The sequence below is a fragment of the Corvus moneduloides genome, chromosome 6 (genome assembly GCF_009650955.1).
Source record: "Corvus moneduloides isolate bCorMon1 chromosome 6, bCorMon1.pri, whole genome shotgun sequence".
NCBI lineage: Eukaryota > Metazoa > Chordata > Aves > Passeriformes > Corvidae > Corvus > Corvus moneduloides.
Window position 1 is genome coordinate 8,772,158 of NC_045481.1, and position 22,105 is coordinate 8,794,262.

Here is a 22,105-nt window from a genome sequence, read left to right on the forward strand (position 1 = left end):
GCTTGTTCAGTTCAGAATGTGACTATGTTTGAATATGTTTGTTTTTCCTTGGATATCAAAACAGAGAGGTTATTCTATCTGGACACATTAATGATACTCAGTTGCTTCCTGATAACTGCTCCATTAATGTCTGTCAGCGTGGCACCCTCTCTGCTCATAACCTCCTCACAGACCAGACAGCTTTCCTAGCAGAAGGGAGATACTTATAAAAAAATAAAAGGCAAAATGTCAGCATGTTCCCAGATGAGATGCCCTGAGAGATTCATGATTCAGTGGTAGCTGTGAAGAAATGCAGATGTGACAGGTGGCTGACAGTTTGGTACTTTGTCTATAATCCTTCTGAACTAGTGGCAGAGACTTTCTTAAATACAGTGATTACCATGAGAAACCTCTCCCAAAATGTGTTATTTACATCATCTATCATAAGATGATATGTGACATGCCTGGGTCCTTTCCATTAGTTTCAGAGGACAAATACCATAGGTCAAGACTTTTGGAATAATAACAACAACAACAGCAAAGGATTAATATAACAATAAAACAGACCAGAGAGCCTGAATAAAATAGACTTCAAAGCCTGGGGCAAACAGCATTTGCTAAACCACTTGGTAAAATGGGCTGAGGCAGAGGTTTGAGTTAAAGTAAATCAGGGAGAGGTTGCCTTTGGGTGACTGAAGGGCTGGCTCAAAAGCAGCCATTTGGACTGCCCAGAATACAGACATATTACTCCCTGGGCATCCCTCTGCAGAGGTACTGCTGTGACTCTGTGCCTTCTCTCCAGAAATAAGCAGTGCATTACTGGTAGCAAGGTGGTAGCCACCTTCTAGACATGCGGCTGCTATTTTTCTTGGACCACAGAAATGATATATCCAAGGTAGAATAAATATAAAACCAAGTAAAACTGCTCCCCAAAATGTTTTTGTCTGAATAATTAATTCCTCAGCAAATTTTCTCATAATAAAACATGTCCTAATGAGCTATCAGGAGGAGAGGAAATTCATCACTTACCTCACAAATATCAACTTGAGAGCACTGCTCATGTCAGATGGCATAATTAATGACTTGAGAGGGAGCGTGGAGCAGCACAGCCAAAACCACCATCCCCATCAGTCATTCCACATCAGCCCAACTCATACGTGTTACTTGATCTACAGAGGATTAGCCAGGCAGCTAGAAGGAGATATGGGGCTGAAGGGAATACAGGCAAATATGGTTTATCTAATCTTGATTTATTCTGGTTGGTTTTCTGCTTATTACTGAGGTGCAATGGCAGCTGGGCATGCATCGTGTTTTATTGTTGTGGCTTTTCTTTATTTCCCAGAGAAATAGAATTTACAAACTTTGAACTTCACCCTCCCTGATGCTGAGCAAGCCATCTTCAGTCCCATGTCAGAACATGGTCCTCTTGGGGGTTCAGTTCCTGTGCAGCAGACCTGGGTGGGTGCCCTGGAGAGGGTGAGACCCCTCTGTGCTGCAGAGACAAGGGATGTTGTGGTCACGATAGTGCTGTTCATGGTGAGGCTGCAGTAGGAACACATCTGAACTGTTCTTCTTGTGGTGGCACCACCAGAGCTGTGGGAATGTGCAGCCTCCTCTCATCACACATCCATCTCTTCTCTCAGTGCTCTGCAGTTGCAAGAACTGACCCACTGGCTTCCTCCACTTGTCTGCTCCAGGGGTAGTTCCCTCCTAAGGACATTCACAGGAGCCAAGGCATGGGGGGAGCTTTGGAGGAACAGCTCTCCCCACTTGGATGGGAAAGCTGAGACACCAGGCTGGTGCTGCCAGCTGTTGTAATGAGGACCTGAAACGGCCAAAGTGGGTCAGTCCAAAAGGTCATCTCCCTGGGGACCCCATCTCCAAGGACAGCCAGGAGCAGGTGCTTGGTTTAGGGAAGAATAGAGGATTCTGGCACATGTAGAGGGATCACTCCACATTCCCAGCAACCTGCTGTGAGGGACTTCCTGAGCTGAAGGTTACTTCTCCAGCTCTGTATTTTGCAGGTCCTTATGGACTTCTTTTTCCCATTAATTTCTCTAATATCTTTTGGCATCAGCACTTATTTTTGGCCCCTGCTGTGTCCTGTAATGTGTGCCGCAGAACAATTATGTGCTGTGTGAAATATGTGCATCTTTTCCTCTGTTTCAGAGTTTCTGCCTGGCCTGTCTTCCATTCCCTGTGATATGACAATGAATGAATCATAATTCACCTTGCCTTTCTCCCCCAGTTTCACCATGTTGAGAAAAGTAAACCTATCAAATTTACTCCACTGAAACAACTCTATATTTCCGAGACCAAGTTCCAGCCTAGCATGACTTTTTTTTAGGATTTACGTGAGAGAAGAGCATGAGAAATCCAGGCAGCTGCCAAAGTGATGGCTGACAGATTTTATTTGTATCTCTTTGCTCACTCCAGTGTGTGGTCGCTGCATCTGACCAAGCCCTGTGCTTCAGTAGCTGTCAGCCTGCTAAGTGCAGCTGTTTTACATGTCTACTCACATTTGTAAATGCCTGGCTGTATTTTTTGAAACTCTCAAAAAAATGCTCACTTGAGTTAGTTCATCAGCAAAGACAACTTTGTCTGCTCTACAAGTGACTCCCACGTTCACCACTGCAAAAACCCTGGTGCAACAGAGCCCTGTGATTGCTGCTGGTAAGATCTGAGCACTGGGCTTGCCCGAGGCAAAGCGCCCTTGGCACCTGCTGGCCCGTTCTGTGGGCTCCAGTGTAAGCAATAACTGGGGCTTTCATGTTGGTGCTGACCTCCCAAGTTAACTTCAGAAAACATTATCTGGCAAATCTGATGTGTCACATTTCAAAGAAAAGAGTTTTCCATCTCAATCCAGGTCTGATTTCTTTACAGATAAAGGACAAAACCCTTTGGGAACCAGCCACTTCTTGGAAGCAAGGTTAAGAGAAATAAACTTTCCTCACCAACAGACTGAAACTATCAGCAAAATCTTTTCTGTTAGGAGCACGTGTCTATCCCCACAGGGTCAGGTCAGTGCTCTGTAACTCATCTTGCAAAACTGAAATACAATTTTTGATGATCAGAGCTGAGTAAGGATCAGACTGGCCTGACACATTTCATTTATACTGACAAAAGTTTTTGTTCAAGAAATACTTCCCTGGCATGGTTTCAAGATAATATGCATCACAAATGATTTGCAATGAAGCTGAATTAATGTCTTCTCTGAGAATCCCCCCAGTGCCCACCTCAGGACTGTATCTGTAACCTCTTAACAGAATAGAAAAGTAATTGGTTGCCCAATGGAAACACCAGCCTGAATTCCCACGTGCACTATATTTGGGGACCCTGTCCCTCATCTGCTTCTCTAAACACTGCCTGGGAAGTGGCATGGTGATAAAATGAGCGTAAACATCCCTGGGATTATGAAGTGATTTGAGACCTGCAGCTGATCTCAGACTGGATATGGTTAGGAAATTGGATTAGGAAATTACTTTACCTGGAACTGGACATTAATTGTGGTGTCTTGTGCTGGAAAGAGGATTCATGCTGAGATGGAAAAATGAAACTGGGATTATGGGGAAACTATAACTTGAGGTCAGTTTAATTTGGATTTCTGTGCCAGAGCAATCTGAGCACAACTCACATTCCTCTCTCCGATGCCTTTTGCTTTCTGGCATCCTGACCTTGCAGTTTGGGCACTACAGCTGAGGGGATGCTCTGATGTCTTCCCAAGCATGGTGTGAGGCAGGGAGCTGCTCACTGGCGGAACAGAGCAGGGTGGATGCTCACCCCAAGGAATAAAATGCCATCTGCTCCTGCCAGGCGTGTACTGTTGCTGTGCTGGTCTGTTCTCAGCTTGATGTCCAGCAGGAGCTTGCTTAGGGTTATTTTCTTTCAGCCCTGCTCCACCTGCCAGCCAGGGGATGAGGCAGCTGATCCCAACCACGGGCAGCCCCTAAATGACACCCAGGCTCAAGAGAAGTTATTCCACTTCTGGTGAGCCATTGCTCCCCTTGCAATATCTTGGTAGGGGGGTGACCACCTGGGCTAGGAACAAAACCACTAGGTCTGTAGGCCCCAGGGTGGCTGTGCAACCTGTCTCTTATTGCCACTATCTGAGGCTGGTGGCCAGATTTTCAGAAACTTGGGTCAAAATTTCTCGGGATCCGGGAGCCACAATGAAGCCAGTTTGCTGATTTTGGGTTTTTTTTTTGTGTGTAGTGGTCATCAACAGGGGTGACATCAGTGTCCTGTGTCATTAGAGGGGATCCCCTCTGGCGGCACCCAGCCCTGCTGGAGAGGCACGGACTGATTTAACCCCCTGGGAGCCAGGGCGTAGTAGCTGCCAGATTTTCCCGAAGAGAGATACACCACAACAGCTCTTCCTCTTTCTGCTCCTCCCTTCCTCTACAGGCCCTGAAGCCATCCACAGGGGCAGCTCAGGCTGCGGGAGAGGGAGCAGCAGTGTCCGGAGGAGGCATCGGACTGCACTGCATTGCACTGCGCATCCTCCCTCCCTCCCCACCGCCTACTGCTGCAGCCTTCCTCCCTCCATCCCTCCATCCTCCCCCCTCCCACCCCACATCGCTCCCCCTGCCTCTTTCACTCCTGCATCCATCCCTCCTGCATTCCTCCCTCTTGCATCCCTCCTCCTGCATCCCTCCCTCCACCCCTCCCTTCTTCCCTCCCTCTGCCTGCGCAGCGCCGCGGACATGGCGCTCAGCAATTTCCTCTTCGCTCAGTGCATCTGCTATTTCCTGGCCTTTCTCTTCAGCTTCATCGTGGTGGTGCCACTCTCCGAGAATGGCAACGACTTCCACGGCCGGTGCCTGCTCTTCACCGAGGGCATGTGGCTCAACGCCAACCTGACGGTGGAGCGGCAGCGCTTCACGGTGCAGGAGTGGGGGCCCGAGGCCGCCTGCCGCTTTAGCATCTTCACCGGGCTCCTCTCCCTGCTGCTGGCCACAGTGCAGGCCTGGAGGACCCTCTTCTTCCTCTGCAAAGGGCACGAGGAGTAAGTATCCCTGGGGATAAGCCCATCCCTCCCGCAGGCTGGGGCACGTGGGAGCAGTCTTGGGGTGAAGCACTGGGCTTTGCCCCATCCAGGTCATCGTGCTGCCCAGAGGGGTTTGGGGAGAGGTGGTGTGTTGCCCGTGTCTGTCTGCACACACACCATGCACTCCCCCAGCCGTGTCCAGGGCCCTCTCCAGAGGATGCCCCCATGCAGAGGTTTGGGGTGGGGGGGTCAGATCCACTGCCATGCACCCATTGCCCTTTGGCAGCCTTGGTACAGCATGTGGCCACTCGGCTGCAGCAGGCATGAAAGGATTTGGGGGCCATGGGCTGATGCTGAAGGCTGGGGCTCGCAGGTGCCTCTTGACCATGGTGCCACTTCACATCCATGCCAAGGAAGGCCTTCCCCAGGTGTGCACTGGGCGTGTGAAAAACCCCAAAACAACATGGTTGTGCGTGGGGAGCCAGAAGGGAGAAGTTGGTGGCTGCCCTCTGTTTTTTGTGCTGCCTTTGTTGTGTACATGGCAGCTGTTGCAGACAACAACTATTGCTTGGTTACGGCGTGAGAGCAATGCTGAGCACTCCCTGCAGCGGCTCAGGGCGGCGCTGACAGCTGCTCCCTGTGCTCACACAAACCAAGGGGCATCCGACCACAGCAGGTGTAGTGAGAGGCTTGCTGGGCCAGGCAGCAACTGTGGTGTTCTGTGCTTGCCTCTCTGGTGGCCTGAGAGGGCAGAGAGCCTGGCATGGGTAACCCAGCCTGTGGGTGCTACAGGGCTGGAGGATGCACTGGTGCCTGTCAAAACTAGGTAAATATTTTTCTCATGGTTTAGGAACCGTGCCAAGGGTAAATCACTCCTGCCCAGGTCTATTTGGACTAGAGGTCTCTTGAGTAAGGGGCTGTTACATCCGGGCTTGGTAATCCTGGAGACTGGGTAGCAGTTTTGTCTCTCTGGCTCTTTCCAACCACTCTCAAGCTGCCTAACACTCAAACATGCTGTAGTAAGTGTAGACTTATTCCATATTAGAACTTACCTTACACTAAATACAGACACATAGTTCTTAGTATCTTTGAATTCAGCTTCCTCAGGTGATCCAATATCTGTAGAGGGTTAACTGAATCTTAATAATTTGCAGTTCAGAGCTAGCTAATTTTTAGATGAAACCAGCAATAAAAACCCTGCAATGGTGACATTTGAATTAGATGTTTGGCCTGCTTCCAAAAGTGGCTATTAACTTCAAAACTGTTGGGCAGGCCCTTGAAAAGTGTCCCTTTAGGAGCTGCTTTCAGGCTCCTTTGGGAGTTGTATAACACTGTTCATAGTTGCTCCAGGCAAGAAAGGCAGAAGACTGTGGGGTGATGGGGAGCAAAGATGGAGCAAGTTGGGATGATGAGATAACCACAGAAGATCACAGAAGGGTAAAACATGGCAAGATGCTTGGGAACATCAGTTTCTTGGTAAGAGGGAAGGTCTGTCCTGTACCACATCAGTCACTGTATGAAAAGCAGGCAGAGCACACGCTGTCCTGATTTTAGACAGACATTTTTTAATGGTTCAAATGGGTGCAAAAACATTTCTGTTTGGATGGAGAGATAAATGTGAGCTCCTCACCATAAATGATAATTGTCTGTTCTCATTAGAGGTGGTTGAGGAAGAACCAGAATGTCATAACTGATGATCCTACTGAGGAGGATCACTGCAACTGCACCAGCTCCAGGGTGAGCCAGCCAAGGCAGTCAGGGTTAGTTAGCACCCTTTGCATCTTTCATGTGCAATGGCTTTGAATGATTGCTGACAGATAGTTATGACTGCTAAAAACCCTTCTTAAAAGGGTCTCAGTACCCTTTGCCTCAGGGGCCTGGGGCTCTTCAGCTCAGCTGAAGGGTAGAGGTATAACTCAGATACTTCATTGCTAGAATTGCAAAGCAACTTTAAGTGTAAACAGTTACTGTTAAAGGGCATTCACTCAATCTGCAATGCATAGCTTGAAGTTCTAATCTAAGGAGGGAAAATAAGGTGAGCTGGAGAGCCAAATAAGCAGTTTTCTGTCAGGACGCCCTGGCCTGAGGAATCCCAGCACAGGGTGATGGCTACTCTTGCCAGATGCAAATCAAGTGCAAGGCTGAGCCCTGCTTTGCTCTGGAAGGTCACAACCTGGACCATGGAACCTCTTTTGCTGCAGGGTAGGAAATAGAGGGAGGACTAGAGATCCCAGGCTGGTGATGATCCACTGAATAATCCTGGTAACTGCTCTTTTTCTACAGCTGTCACTAGCTCTGGTGCCAAGTCTGTTTTATTCTGTGAAGAGCTCAAGTCTTTTCTGCCTCTCAGGCCAGCATACCACTCTAAGGTGCACACAGAGAGTAGGTTTTGACTTTAGCAAGACTTGGGATGAAATCCAGGCTAGGTGTGAAGTCAGGGCAGGGAACATGCAAACACCTGGTATGCTCATAGCAGCTCTCTCTGTATGGGAGACCCCAGCACACAGCAGGGGTGAGCTGGTTTACTTCACCAAATCCAGCTAAACCAAAGAGTAGGATTCAGCTTGTTGTTCACCCTGAAGTCAGGTGTCCTGGCACCCAGTACCCACTACAGTCTATAGGGGCACTTCTGGAAGGTGGTTTATTTCGCTTCTTTTCTACCAGTCTTGGGGTGGGACAACTGTCACTTTGGAGGGAGCCTAGACAGCCCCTCTGGAGCCACATCCACCCAGGAACAAACATCCTAACTCTGCTGATAACTGTTTCCTCATCTTATTTTAAGGAAGTCCTCCTGAGGTCACAGATGAATCATGTATAACCTGTAGAAATAAGGATTGTCCAACTCAGAACCTTCCAGAACTCAAACACTCATTTTAAAAGCCTCTTGGATTTCATTTAATGAGCAACCAGGGAAAAAAAGTGACTGAGGGTGGTTTTTGTTCTCTGGGGTGAGTAGATTCCTTCTATCACTAGCATAATAAGTGGCACTGGTGAGAAATTTGTCATATTCATCTTTACCACATACTCTGAATAGGATGACCTGCCTCCTGGAGCTGCCAGTCTTTCTCCAGCCTGGAGCAGATGTCCAGTTTTTAGATAATATGACATTCCAAGGTGTCCTATTCTAAACAGCCACTTCGAGCACTTTCAAGTAGAGAAGGGCTTTGCCAGATGACTGGGATTAGAAACTTTTCACAGCTAGAATTTAGTTGAGGACTTAAACAGTGAGGCTGGAAAATGAGTGAATGATTCCATGGCCTTATGGGAAGTCTGTAAGCATCCCTCCCCATCCTGCTCCACACACAGCATGTGCTGAGGGCAGGCCCTGGTTGGGCAGACTTAATGGGGCTGAGGTAAATTGATATTCAGCTGGCAGACATAGCATACTGACACCAAAGCCACAGAAATCCCAGGAGAAGCTGGGCCTGCTCTGCAAATTGCCCATAAAACTGAGATTCGTGTCCTACGATGGCAGTACCTTGTGTTACATTGCTTAAAATGATTATAGCTATCAGTACTGTGTTTTTATTTTTAGTTTCCCTCTCCTTAGCAATTTTTGTCCCAATTATCACTTAAGTCACAAAATAATTTTAGCTCCAGTTACTACATAATTTGAGCTAATGACATTTATTTTAACAATGGTGATTTTCATCATTACAGCTAATGAAAGCCACACTGTGTATGAACAATCACCACTTAGTGTATAAAGCCACATCCTCTTATGGTTAAAAAAGAAATAAAGATCAAAAGCATTTGCAAATGAAGGTAGTGTGACTCAAAATCAAGTCCCTAGTGTTTCAGTGTATTAGGTGTTTTTAATTAAAGAAGATGTGTTTCAAATGGAAGCTGATATCTTTGTGCCCACTCTGTTCTGCTTACAGAGACTGCTGATGTTGTGTTTCAGCTGTTTATGAGTTACATTTTTCTTCCCTTTTATTACAGCTCTTTCTTTTACGCCTTCCTGAATCTGCTGATCAGCGCCTTTGTGGTGTTCATCACATTTATTGCCAGCACTATAGTGAGTGTAGGATTTAACATGTGGTGTGATGCAATTACTGAAAAAGGAAGCATGCCAAATAGGTTAGTATTGAAGAATACATTTTCTTCCTTCTCTTTTTTTTCATATAGGCACAATTGAACTGTGGTGGTACAAAATGTAGTTATTACACGCAAGGTGAGCAAGGGGGAGAAGGCATCTGTAATATGAAAATCCAGTTTTTTTCACGTGGAACAAAAAAAGCAAATTGAACTCTTTTTTTGGTTTATTTAGAAGCCCACAAAAAAAAGTGTTTCCATTGTATTTTGTGGTCTCTGAATCATGATCATATGAAAAAGAAATCCATTATGTTAAAATTTTTTATTTCCAAAGGAATGCTGGATTTGAAGTTTTTCTAAGAATGGGGGGAGTGTGGCCTTGGGAGCAGGGCAGGGGGCTGGGGGTCAGGGCTCCTGGCCTGCAGTCCGGGTTCTGCCCCCAACGCACTGTGTGACACCATGCAAGTCACTTATCCTGCCTGTGCCACAGCTCATCATCAGACAAAAAAACTGGGGTAGAGATCCTGGCCTTGTAGTGGTGCTGTGGATGCCTTGAGAGCCACAGAATGGAAAGCACTTTGTAAGTGCAAAGTAGAGATGGCTGATGCTTTCTTACAGTCACAAAACATACAGCTCCTAAAACGGTCCACTGTATCCCATAATGCTTAAACTCCTTATAGGAAACATGATAAGTTGAGGAAGATTTGCTCCTATCAAACAAATAATGATGAAGAGAGAAGAAAAGGTGACATTTTATGTCATATGATATTGAATAAATGTACTACTTAAAGCATACATTTATGTTGCACATTGTCATATGTTGTAAAATGCCATAGTGAATGTTCTGTTTAGGGCTGCAACGATTAATCGAATTATTCGAATATTCGGTTAAAAATTCGATTACAAAAATCATCTAATCGAATATTCGGGTAAGAACCCAAGATGACCGACAGCACTGAAAAGGAGAGAGAAGAGGCTGCAGAAATCAACCAAGAGATAGAATGACAACCTCAAAATCCTGGGATTTTTTTCACACCAATAATGGTCCAAGTTATTTGTAAAATCTGTAGGCAGCCTCTATCTTACCATCAGAGTATCATCTCCTTGCTGGAGCATCTGAAACAAAAACACAATTCCTTCTTCTGAGGCTTTTCCTGATGAAGTCAAAAGGTAACAGAGGATCATACACTTTGTTTCATAACAAGCAACCTGGGGTGATGCCAGGGGCAAATCTGTGGGAGGAGAGGGGGTAGTGGGAAAGAGGGATTTAAGAATGCTGTGTTCATAGTAATTATTACAATTCCACTTATGGAAGATTTGTGTTATCACTTACATAATTACACTTTTTTCTTTTTTTGTAAAAGAAAGTAATTTTTGTCTTAGTTTTAGAGAAGATCAGCAAACAACCTGATTATCGCAATAACTTAAATATCCTTCAATAGAATTGCTATTGTGACTGTTCAAAATACATTTAATATGTTGTTTCATTTTATATTTGGTTTACCTGGAACCTCTTAAATAATTTTCTTCTTTTGCTTTGCCCTTCCAAATGCCTTTCTGGGTAGCTGTGAAGAATTGCAGGATATAGATCTTGAGCTGAACTTGGAAAACTCTGCTTTCTATGACCAGTTTGCTATTGCACAGGTAGGTCAGACTAAGTCATGGGTCTATTCCAGTTCATTTGCCATTTGCTTATTGACCCGGAATTGCTGGAGGTGAACTACCATTCCTCGGAAATCAATGGCAATGTTTCCACTGACTTCATTAAGTGCTGAATCAGAATGATGGTGATGGGCACATTTGCATTTTAAGTTCAAAATAGACAGTTTTGAATACAGACATGTCAAAGCCTCACCCTGATCTTGTTAATCATGACAGAAAACTCATTGCTTATCCAAAGGATGAGGTCTGCAAAAGTTGAAGCACTCTGGTATCCTGGTTCTCTTCGTTACTGTTCAAAATAATTTCTGACCTGCACCACATCATGGGGTTCCTAGTTTTGCCTTCCTTGAGTTCAGCTGAGATCAGTTGAGCTATATAAGTATCAGACCATTGGAAATAATCAAAGATTAATTCATTTGGGTAGGGCTGTTTTCTGATGAATCCATGAAAATTAGACCTTTAAGGCTGTCAGACCTTTCTGTTGAATATTCTAGCTTTAAGTCAATGATCAGAGTCAGTGAACACTGGGATGTGAGCACATACTAATTTTGCAGGGACAGTAGTCCCATCCCTGCAGGGCTGCACCCATACAAAGGCTTGTGTTGTCCCACATGGAAAGAGGCATTAGCCTGCCTGGAGCATTCTTTGAAGGTAACTCTGCCTCTTGGACATGAGCCAGTTTTGTGTCTTCCTTGCCAGCATTGGCATCTAGAAGCCCATCTTGGGCATATCTGCATTTAGGAAAGAAATATGCCATAAAAGTGACTCCTTTATGTGAAGAACTTAGGACCTCTCTGGGTTTAACTTGGTGTGACTCCATGGGTTTTGGTCCAGCTGAGGTTTTGATAATCACCTGGACAGATGACTTTGTTTTTACAATACTGTACTGACCTCTTTATGATTTCTTTCCTTCTCTAGTTTGGTCTCTGGGCTGCCTGGCTGACTTGGCTGGCAATTACCATTCTGGCTTTCCTGAAGGTTTATCACAACTACAGACAGGAGGACCTGCTAGATAGCCTGATCCATGAGAAGGAGCTGTTGCTAGGAAGATCCCCTTCACGATCCTCTTTGCAAGATGACAAAAGTGGCATGATCTAAAGTGTAAGAAAACTTCCAGGGCAGGATCTAGATTTTATTATTCAGTAGTGTGAGCTGAAGTTGAGTCAGGGCATTGAGCGTGTGAGATCTTTTCTTTTCCTGAGATGAAATGTACTTGTGAATCACTCACTTCCCCCATGAGAAATTGTTGGCAGAAATACTTGTATTAGGATAAAGAGAATGAACTGCCCTATGTGCCTTTGGCACAGCAAACTTTCTGTCCTGTGCAGGCATGATCTGTAACCTGCCCTTGCCAGCAGAGCTCCCATGTGCCATTGCTGGCTTTTGGGACAGGGGCCATTTTTGAGGACTGAGCTGGCAAGACCAGGCTACAGCGTCCAGGCTATTTCTTCAAACTGTTCTTCAACAGTAATTGTAACTGGAGCTGCATTCAGTCCCTCCTCTCTTCCTCTCCTCCCTTTTGCCAGTGAAGCTGCCCCTGTTCTCTCTTTGTCCTGGGAAGTTGCAGCTCTGGTTTGGGTGCAGGCTCTCGCTGTCTCTGCTTTCACTGTCTATGGCTGCAGTGCTGACAAATATGTTGCTCCTGCTCTGGTTTTATTTAGAACATAGAGACCTGTGTTCCAGACTTGATATTTAATATTGGACAGTGTTAATGAATTCCACAAAACCCGTACATTATTGCAGCATCTGTCAAAAACTGTGTATAATATAGGAGGATGGTGGAGACCTTTTGTGGTTTTGTTTCTTCTTAGATTTTGGCATGACCAGCATTTATGATGACTCCTGAAGTGAAGTGTAGCTAGCAATTGCTGAAGCTTGCATACTAAGAAATTAAGCTGAATAGATAGTATTAATGCTTGTGCATTTATAAATGTAACTTGGTCCCTAACATTGTATACTATTCTGTTTTGAGTATTAGAATTTATTTGTGATATTTATTTCATAACAGATATGCGAAATTACTGTAAGCATTTGCAGTGTAGGTTTCTATATATAAACATGGTGAGGAGTTCAAGCAGCTGAGTTATTTTATAGGTAGTTCAGTGCTGAATGGGTCCATTCTCCCCTCTCATGGGCAGGAGTTCCAGGGCAGATGAATTTTGCTGGGAAAAGGAAGAAGAATTGCTATTTACACAAAGCTCACTGGTGACTGTGTTGTGCTTCCAGTTTTGCTTGGCCAGCGCTTCAACAAATCTAGTGGATGTTGAGATCAGAGGTACATCTGATAATTAAGAAAAGTAACTCAGAGGAGTGTGGGATTTGCATGGCAGAGAAGTTGTACTGGGATTAAGCATTTATCCCCAGGTACACATTACACTGAAGACCCCAAATCAGCAGAAAACTTAAGCAAACAACTAAGTTTGGACTGAAGAAGATTTTTTTTGGGAGTACACTGACACTGCCTGCGGTACCTGTGTTTGAGTTGAGGCTGAATTTATTGCAACAGAAGTGCAAACTGCACACGATTATATGACCTGGTAAATCAGAATGAGGGGAGAGAAGACAGCAGGCTTCTACCACCTCAGAGCTCAAGCCTGGGGTTAGCACAACCATGCAGATTTACTGTTGTCTTCTGGGGACTCGCTGATGCTTAGTTAAGTACCAGCTTAAGCATTTCATTGAAACAGAATTTGATGTCATGACAAATCCCTCAATTATTAAGCATTTTAGGGCATAAAATCTGACATTGTATTTAACTGCCAAAATGTTCTCATAGGTTTAGAGAAAAAACCCTCCATGGGCCGTAAGCAGTGAGCCAGCCCTGTGAATATTGCTTATAACCCCAGCTGGCCACAGCTCTCTGGAGAGAGGTCTTGCTCTTCAGCATGATTTCTGCCCACAAGAGAATGCACTTGCTTTGAAAGCTTTGCAGCAGTGGCATTTTTGTAGTTGGGAGTTGACATCAGAGGAGGCTCCTGGAGAGGGAATCACAGATCAAGTTAATTAATACCAATTTAAAATTCAGATATCAGGACTGTTGGAGTGCCTTTTTTTTTTATTCATTTGGTCTAATAGTTTGGATATTAAGAAAAATCTCTTCACTGAAAGGGCTGTCAAGCACTGGAGAAGGCTGCCCAGGGAACCAGTGGAGTCACTGTCCCTGGATGTATTTAAAAGAAGTGGAGATGTGGCACCGAGCAACATGGCTTAGTGGTGGCCTCGGCAGTGCCAGGGTAATGGTTTTACTGGATGATCCTAGTGGTCTTTTTCAACCTAAATTACTCTGTCTCTAGTAGGAGATACACTGTTGCAACTACCTGAGCCCATTGCCAGGGAATGACCTTCTTCCTACCCTGAAGAGCTTGAGTCTTGTAAGTTAGCCTGTTTGCTATGTTTCCCCAGTTTCTCCAGCTGTAAAAAGCAGTCTCACTTTGACTCAGCAGTGATGTCTCTTCCCAAAAATTACTTCAGTGCATGCCTTACTCCTTGTATGGAACCACGCTGCTGCTTTGTATAATATATTTTATGTATATGCCAAATCAGGCTTAGGCTGAAGTAACATGTGGGTTGGGACCACTGTTCCTGCTGTTGCCTGAGGGTTTGAAGAGCCTTAAGGCAGAGGATAACAAGTGTCTTGTGATTCTTGGTCTGAGGTACCAGGGCTTGAGCCTTGTCTCTGGTTCTGAAACAGAGGATGCTGCTTATGGGCAAGGCTGTCTGGAGCTCATGCTCCCTTCTACCTCTCCTGTCTCAAGGTCTTTTTCCTCCTTTCCACTTCCATGAGAAGCAGCAAACACTGGTCCTGGGGTTGGAGTTGCCATGCAAAATGAAAAGAGGCTGAAGCTCTTCTATGAGTCCCACATGAATCTCAGTCTGTTTTTCACGGCTTCCCCGCCTTGACCAGGTGGGGTGAGGCTGGTACCCACTTGCAAGAATCAGTGATGCTTGAAAGCAAAGCTGGTTTTGATGAAAGCCCCTGTGTGGGTCAGAAGGCAGAACATGTAGTGAGAAGCTCTCTGGCTGACCCGAGGGGAGGAAGGCTATCCTGCAACTCCCAGTTATTGGACTCACTTGGTGTTCTTTATTTGACTGAGTTTTCTGCAACTTCTTCTAAAGCTTGGACACTCAGGGCAAGCTGGTGATGCCAGGCTGAAAATGCGTTAGAATTGTGGTATAATTTATGCACACATACATACCTACCTAAGCTCTCTCTCATGCACTTCTCTCTTTTGTACATTTCTGATGTCTGCTTTTAGTCATCCATTGCCAGCCAGCGCATTGTGGGGCTGAGTCAAATGTTGCATTTCTGTGACATTTCAATACTTTTAATTTGCCATGCCCAAAGGCAGGCCTCTGGGAACACTCTGGCAAGAGTTGTATTCAAAGAACTAGAACACTGTGTGGTACTTATATTTGTATTTATTTATTGTCACATGGTGGAAGGGGAAAAAGTTTAGCGGCCTTTCCAGGGCACCAGGATGTTGCCACACAGTTATTCTGTTGTATCAAATATATTGCCTGGCTGTGGTTAACCATCTGTGGTTAAATTCCCCATCAATTCCCTGCCAGCAGTCCTCATTGAGTTAGAAGAATCTAAGCTAAGAAGTGTTATCTGAGCTTTTAGATCAATGCTGTTTATTACTATTTTTTATAATGGAGAAACAATTGCAACCACCTTTTGGAACAGAACTTCCTCATGAGTGCATTAATGCTCAAAACATCTTATCCCATTAACTCATGAGGCATCTTTCAGCTCGGAAATTTCAATAAGAATCACAAAAATAAGAGCATGATGATTTACTGTAAAGACTGAAGGATACATTCCTGTTATAGCAGCGATTCTATGGTCCTTTAAAAAAGGGGTTGTTAGAATAACCAGTGATGAATGACTGAGCATACAGACCTTGTCATGAAGGCTTTCTGTGTGTACAATGTACACAGGTAGGTGCCAGAAATAGTTCCACTGCTCTTCTGTGATGTGGATATAGGCTCTTCTCTTAACAGGCAGCTTAGGCTGGAGTAGTTGTTAGGATGCCTTAAATTTCTACACTTCCTTTTACTTACTTAGCATTAGGACTCGTGCAATGACAATGGTTGTGATACCCAGAGGTGCATCTGATGTGAGCAGAGTAGGAAAGCACCGGCCAGTGCACAACCTCCCAAAGGCTGAGATGAGTTTCTGATGCAGGTTTGAGGGTGTTTTAATTCCTCCCCTATATCTGAGTAATGTCCTGCTGTTAGTGTAAATTAGTCCAGTTAGGAACAGAGTCAGATTTCCCTTCAAGGCCTTCACTTCCCAGTATGGAATACTGTTGATTTAACTGATGTAGTGTTCAGGATGGAAGCAGAGTTGCAAGGAAGAGGAGCTCACACTTTACAGTCATGTTGCACATAAACTTGGTACTGGGTGTTTGTAGGTTTTGTCATCTCCCTTCTCCAAAGCCTTCATAAACATATTGCAGGTAAAATAATTTTTGCCATTTAAATTTTAACTTTAACAAAAATCCAGACTGTAATTTATACTGGAAAGACTGACACTATTTTGTGAACAACTAATCTGAATTATGAGAAAACTTTTGTTTTTTCTTCTATACCAATGGCCCAAGTACCCTTGAGCAAATGAGAATCCTGGCTGTGTTCAGATCCTAAATTTTTGCCTCAGACCATTTCCTTTGTTGATGGAAATATCCCACTTTTATCTCTTGGAATGTTTGCTTTGGAGACCACAAATGTCCTTTCCTTTTGGTTGGCCAATCTGGGAGGAGAGGAAGGTTTCACCTGCTGTGACAAAATGCTCATGTAACTTCATAAGCACAGAAATTGTTTTAGAACTATTTCTGTTCATGACAATAATGCCTTGAAGTATATGTTTCTATTTTTGTCCTCCATAAGAAGGAGGAAAACTATCTTGAGTTATATTTTAGTACTCACAGATACACACCTAAATGATTTTTTTTTAATGGGTTTTTTTAATGGCAAAATTCAACTCAGTGATTTATGAAGTTAAGAACTGCATAGAAGACAGCACTTTGATGCTCTCCTGATGAAGAAGGGAGCTGCACTCTCTCAGAAAACTTAACATTTGATTCTCAGAGGTTAGAATAAAATGTACTCAATATATAGGAAGTGCTGCTTATTTCAGTGCAGGCACTTAATGAACAGTGTCTTTCCAATCTGTTGTTGGGGAGAGTATTAACATAGCCATGCTTTCTCTTTAGTTTTTTTGTTCATGCCAAAGAGTGTAATTGAACTGCTATTGCAAACATAGATTAATGTGAATGTATTCATCTGACTGCTTAAAGTTCTCTACCTCTCATAGCTACTATAACTGCTTGAACTGTTATTGCACACAGTAGAGAAAAAAACGTGAATCCATGTGGGAGCCTAAATCCCATTTCCATAGACAGCTAAAGGATTTAGGATTTAATGCTTATTAGCTGCCTGTAAGATCCTCATTGCTGAAAAATGGGCATAAGTACCCGAGAAGTGCTGTGTGAATAGCCCTTTGCACTGGTTGAGTAATTATTTCATTTTGGTTTGGGATATTTTAATTTATTTTTTTCTCACCAAAATAAAAAGCCAACAACCGCAATTTGTTAGACATGAAAGGTTATCCTTCATCCCCCTCAAATCCTCCTGCTGGAGCTCTTCTATTTGGCTCAAAATTCCTAAATAACAATGATTTAGCATGGTGGCTCTGGTGTTTATCAAGGAGATAAACTACTTGGAAGCAAGAGCTGCTCACTGAAATAGCTGGAATTATTTGTATATGGTGGAAACCCAGTGCGAGAAGGTTTTGTTCCCCCTTTCCGCTCGACTGTGTTGTAAAGTGAGGGTTGAGACAACCTGCTAGGAGGTGAGAATGATGATTTGTAAGTGCTGTTGATATCCTGGATGATTTCTCACACAAGGGAGTAAACAGTCCTGAGACTAAACTGTTCTTCATCTCCTTCTTATTTTCCCCTTGTTTCCCCCCAGATTTGGGCAAGTTTGACTAGTGTGTGTACAGGCTCTGAAGAGTATTTATGAATGTGAGGAAAATTGCAGTCTCTGTGGCAAATTTTGTCCAAAATTAAGAAAAGCAGTCAAGGATTTTCCCTGTTCTCATTCAGCCTCTCTGGATCGTGACATTGAACCCTTCCCTTTACATAAGCCAGGCCTGATTTAGATGATGTGTTGCTCTGGGAGGTTTCCAAGGCTGGTGCCAGCAGTCTCTCCAGGAACCTGGTGGAGTTAGACAAGTACTACGTTAAACCATAGATTTTAAGGCAGGGAAATGTTTGAAAACTGTCATGGTATCCCACATAACACAGTCCAGAACTCCTTACCCCATCTGTCCTGCACCAGAGATAATTATTTTTCTCTGTTAATGGTGAAGTCCAAGAGTTTGTGGCTGAAACACAGCACATCTTCCTGCAACACGCTGGATCTGGATTGCATAAGTTAATCCATTCCCCTTTCTAGGCTGCTGCAACATTTTTAACCCTGGTTGTTGAAGCAGGGTCCAGCATTTGACTTCATAAGGTGCTGGCAGTCTCCTTATTAAACCAGTCTTTGAGAGCAGCAGGCAGTTCCTTTGCTCAGTGATGCTGAGCTCTGTACTGAACAGCATCCTTCCCGGGGAGGGACCACTGCATCGGGGTCCACAGCCAGGGCAGACTGGTGGTATCAGAGCAATTCTGGTCAAACACTCTCTGATTAAAGCAGCCCAAGCTACACAACTGAGAAATCAATCTATTGTGATCTGAAATACACCCCCAAGAGGTTTTTGAGGGTTTATAAACAAAACAAAGCAACAATAACAAAAAAAACCCAACAGTTGCACTGAATCTCCTCTCTCTGGATACTTTCATCTTCAAAAACATTCCTGCAAACTTCAGAGAGATTTTATTTCTATCAGGCTCATTGGGCCTTATTTCTCACATCTCTTCCTGCCAGAGACAAGGACAGCTGAGGTATGCAGGACAGTGGCGTCAATCTGAACAGAAATAGATAATGAGGAGTTAGTGCATTTCCTGTGAGGGATTTCAGCCTTCAGGCTGTGATATGTGATATGATTGACACCAATTTCAGCCTTTGCTTGGCCTGCTCACCCCCTACCTGCTCATGTGGCCTCGCAAACTGCAGAGCATCCTCTTGAGGCATGTGCTGACCTAAAGCCAGCTTCTGGAGAGAGCCACCTGTGCCAGCTGTGCAGGTATCTGGTGCAAAGGTGCTGACATTGCCACCAGATTTGGAGGAAAGCAGATCCAGATATCCTACGCTGGCCCTTTGTCCAGTGCAGCTCGCGACTTGCACGGGGAAGGACTGTTCCCAAATCTCTGTAGACTTGGTGTTTGTGAATGTAGCTCACAGTTTTAAAAGGTTTAGTGTTTTTGTGTGGTACTATTGCAAAGATCTGAATCAGACCTTTCTTGCTTGTAAGTCAGTGCAGAGCCTGAAAGCATTTCAGCCTCTCTGAAATATGTGTCCTCTGATGTATGTATTCATGAGCTACTGTCTCTTGTAACCACCTGGGAAAAGCTTTATAAGAGTCTAGATTAGCTACCTTTTTTTTTTTTTTTCATGCTGCTAAAGAGGTTCCTGCAATGGGTATTTGGGGAGAAAAATGAACACTTTTTCCTATTTTTTCTAACCACTGAAAGCAGTTGAAGAGCAGATCCCTCACCAGTGTATATAGATTATCCTGTGAGCAGCCACACCAGTCCACACAAGCTGAGGGTAGAGCCTGGCCTGTCTTGAATATTATCTCTGTTGATTTGTATGGTCTTTTGCAGTGTAATGACTGCTGATTTGGAGCTTTAATTGCATGGGTTTGACAAAACCAGAAAGAGAATGAGGTTTATCATTGTTTTGATACAGTCTCAAAAGGGAAGCTTTTTACTAGCATTTTAATACAGCCCTTTGTAAACAGCCAGCAGCGAAAAACGCTGAGTCCAATCCACCTGCTAGTGGAGTCACTGAGTTTCCTCTGGCTTTAGTAGGAGCTGGGCTGGGTTCAGTGTACGTGGTACACTCCAGCATTACTGATAATGAGTTAATGTGTTTTATATATTGATGCTTTTTGCTGAACAGTGCATCGGCTTTTTATGATTTGGTGAAATATAAAAATAAATTATTTGAAAAGTCAATATTTCTGTGCTTGTTCTTTGAAGGTGAGTTTAAATTGTTACAATGTAGGATAAAAAAAGTTCTCAAAGTCAGTGGTAACGTCTTTGTACTCATTCCTCAGCATCTCCATGCCACGATTTATATAGTCAAGGGTATGCCCAACCATCCTAAGCTGCCTGAGCCCTTTTGATACCATCTTCCAGCAGTTCACCCTAATGCCATTGGAGACAAGAAGAAAATGGTCCTGTGTCAACATGCAGCTGAAAGGCAGTTTGGTACCAAATGTAAGCGGGGACCACAGGCTGCATGGACAGGCTAATTTTCTAAATGCCAGCTGCTTAATTTTCTTCATGTAGCTTTCTCTTCAGAGGTGGGCCTAAAGGTTCCCAACAGCTATCTTGGAGCAAGGAGTTAATAAGAAACAAGTCCACACTGTTATCTTAGAAGTTCCTGAGTTATTCCTTGAGGGCAGCTGGCAACATCCTTTTTACGGTCACAAGCTGCCAGCTCTTCTTCTTGCTTCTAAGTGGCAAAAGGCAGAAATGACAATTACAATTGCTGCTGTGGGCTCATTTCTAGACTGTCGGGGTTGGAGAGATGAAGGGAAGGAGGGGGACTCGAGGCAGTCTTTGGGACTGCTTTTTACTGCTGCTAATGCTGAGTGCATCAAAAGGTTAATGTAAAAACATCCAGTGTCATCTCACTATGTCCTTTTCTATCTCCTCTAATCATATGGGTATGGATAAGCCTGCTGCTGCAATCAGGTGCTCTTGATGTGCCTGAAGAGGGTGTTGGCAGCTGCCCTCCATCCGTTCACACTGCAGGAATGTACTGAACGCTGTCAAAACAACACACCCCTCTGCTGTGGTCTGCTTATTTCTGTTGTGTGTTACTTACATACTCACTGCATTAGGGATTTTAAGCAGCACTTCTACCTTTAGGGACTGCCATTAGTCCTTTGTCATGCACAGACCTGCTACTGTCCCCTGGCCCTTTGTCTCCTGCCACCCAGCTGCTACTGGGAATCCCTCCTACCAACTGTCTGCTTCAAGGGTCCTGGGCTACATCACTCTCTCTTTCAGTCCTTTATATCTAAAACATGGCCATTTCCAAGCTGGGTTAAATAATTGCCCAGAGCTGGTTGGCTGCAGCATTTTAGACTTCTGAAGAAATTCACCCAGCTGGCACCAGCATGAATTCAGGTGGGCATCTCCACTGTTTGCAATAAATGATGTAATCCCTCTTCTTTTTACCTCTATTGAGAAATTCTCAGGAGTTGCACTGAAGGGAAATATCACCCAGCATGGCCAGCAAGGGGATTATTATCCGACACAGATGACTTTTTGCACCTTTAGAGATCTGAACTCACAAAGGTGTCACACCCAGAAAAACACCTTTGAACAAGGATAAGGATAAATTACATCCAGCTCACAGCAGTGAGGATAAAGCTGTGATGGCTAAAGAATGAAAGGGCAGAGAGGGAAAAGGGGTCATGTGCATTTAAGCAGGATGCATGAATGGAAAAAGAGCTTCAGAAGGAAATAAAACAGGTAAGTCCACAGTGAAGTTGTACAGCAGTAAAGAAATGCAGGCTCAGGAGCTGGAATTTTTTCTCCTATTCCTGGTCATGTTATTGACCTACTTCATTCACTCCCACATGCAATGGCTTTCTTAGCTTCAGTTTCTTCACCTAAAAGATTCCACCACTCTGCCAGGAAGAGTTTTTAGCTTTTATTTATTTCAAACCTTCTGGCTTCAAGGCAAATTTAATTTGGCTTTCTGCAGCCTGCCAAGAATCTGACTGACCACAGTAAACAATCCTGACCCAGGAGACCTTGTAAAGCCGTGGTGAGACCTCAGCAGTGGTCTCAAGATAACTCAAGTGCTGCCTTTTCCCATGCCCAAAACAGTCCCAAACAGAGGCAACACAAAAGCCAAGAATAGCTGTTCCTCTGCTAAATATCCCTGACAGCCCAGATGCGATAGCAGTTCTCACTCACACCAATAAATTGGGCCCCAACAAGAGGAACGTGGACATTTTCCACTTAAAAGAGGCTCAGTGGAAAGGTGGTCCTGTGTCCATCTCCTGGGGAGCTAGGCAGGAAGGTGAGCACACATATGGTCTCCACACCACCTCCAGATTTTCCCTCCTAAGTCCTAAGAGGAGTCAGTCCAGAGCCAAAAAGGAACACCACTGATTTGCCAAAGAGTTTCAACACGGACATTAAAAAGATCATAAACATTAAAAGATGCAGACAGAACTTGCAATGACCCCCTTGCCCCATGCAGGTACCAACCTAAAAATCTTTTCCCCAGAGATTCACCAGAACA

At 44.3% G+C, this 22,105-nt stretch overlaps 1 protein-coding gene across 1 annotated transcript; it reads left to right on the top strand.

Annotated features, from left to right (window-relative positions):
* Positions 1-4,573: 4,573 nt before the first annotated feature.
* TMEM179 (transmembrane protein 179) lies at positions 4,574-13,201 on the top strand. Its single transcript, XM_032112140.1, has 4 exons — positions 4,574-4,984; positions 8,909-9,046; positions 10,567-10,645; positions 11,582-13,201. Exons 1-4 carry the CDS (start codon positions 4,683-4,685, stop codon positions 11,759-11,761), a joined length of 699 nt encoding a protein of 232 aa, XP_031968031.1. The 5' UTR covers positions 4,574-4,682; the 3' UTR covers positions 11,762-13,201.
* Positions 13,202-22,105: the final 8,904 nt, after the last annotated feature.

What these genes read in the sequence shown, in the direction of transcription:
- TMEM179 (XM_032112140.1), top strand. Translation starts at nt 4,683, where the DNA reads ATGGCGCTCAGCAATTTCCTCTTCGCTCAGTGCATCTGCTATTTCCTG. An exon ending in AAAGGAAGCATGCCAAATAG is followed by an intron (nt 9,047 to 10,566) that starts GTTAGTATTGAA and finishes CTTTCTGGGTAG; the next exon opens with CTGTGAAGAATTGCAGGATA. An exon ending in ACCAGTTTGCTATTGCACAG is followed by an intron (nt 10,646 to 11,581) that starts GTAGGTCAGACT and finishes TTCCTTCTCTAG; the next exon opens with TTTGGTCTCTGGGCTGCCTG.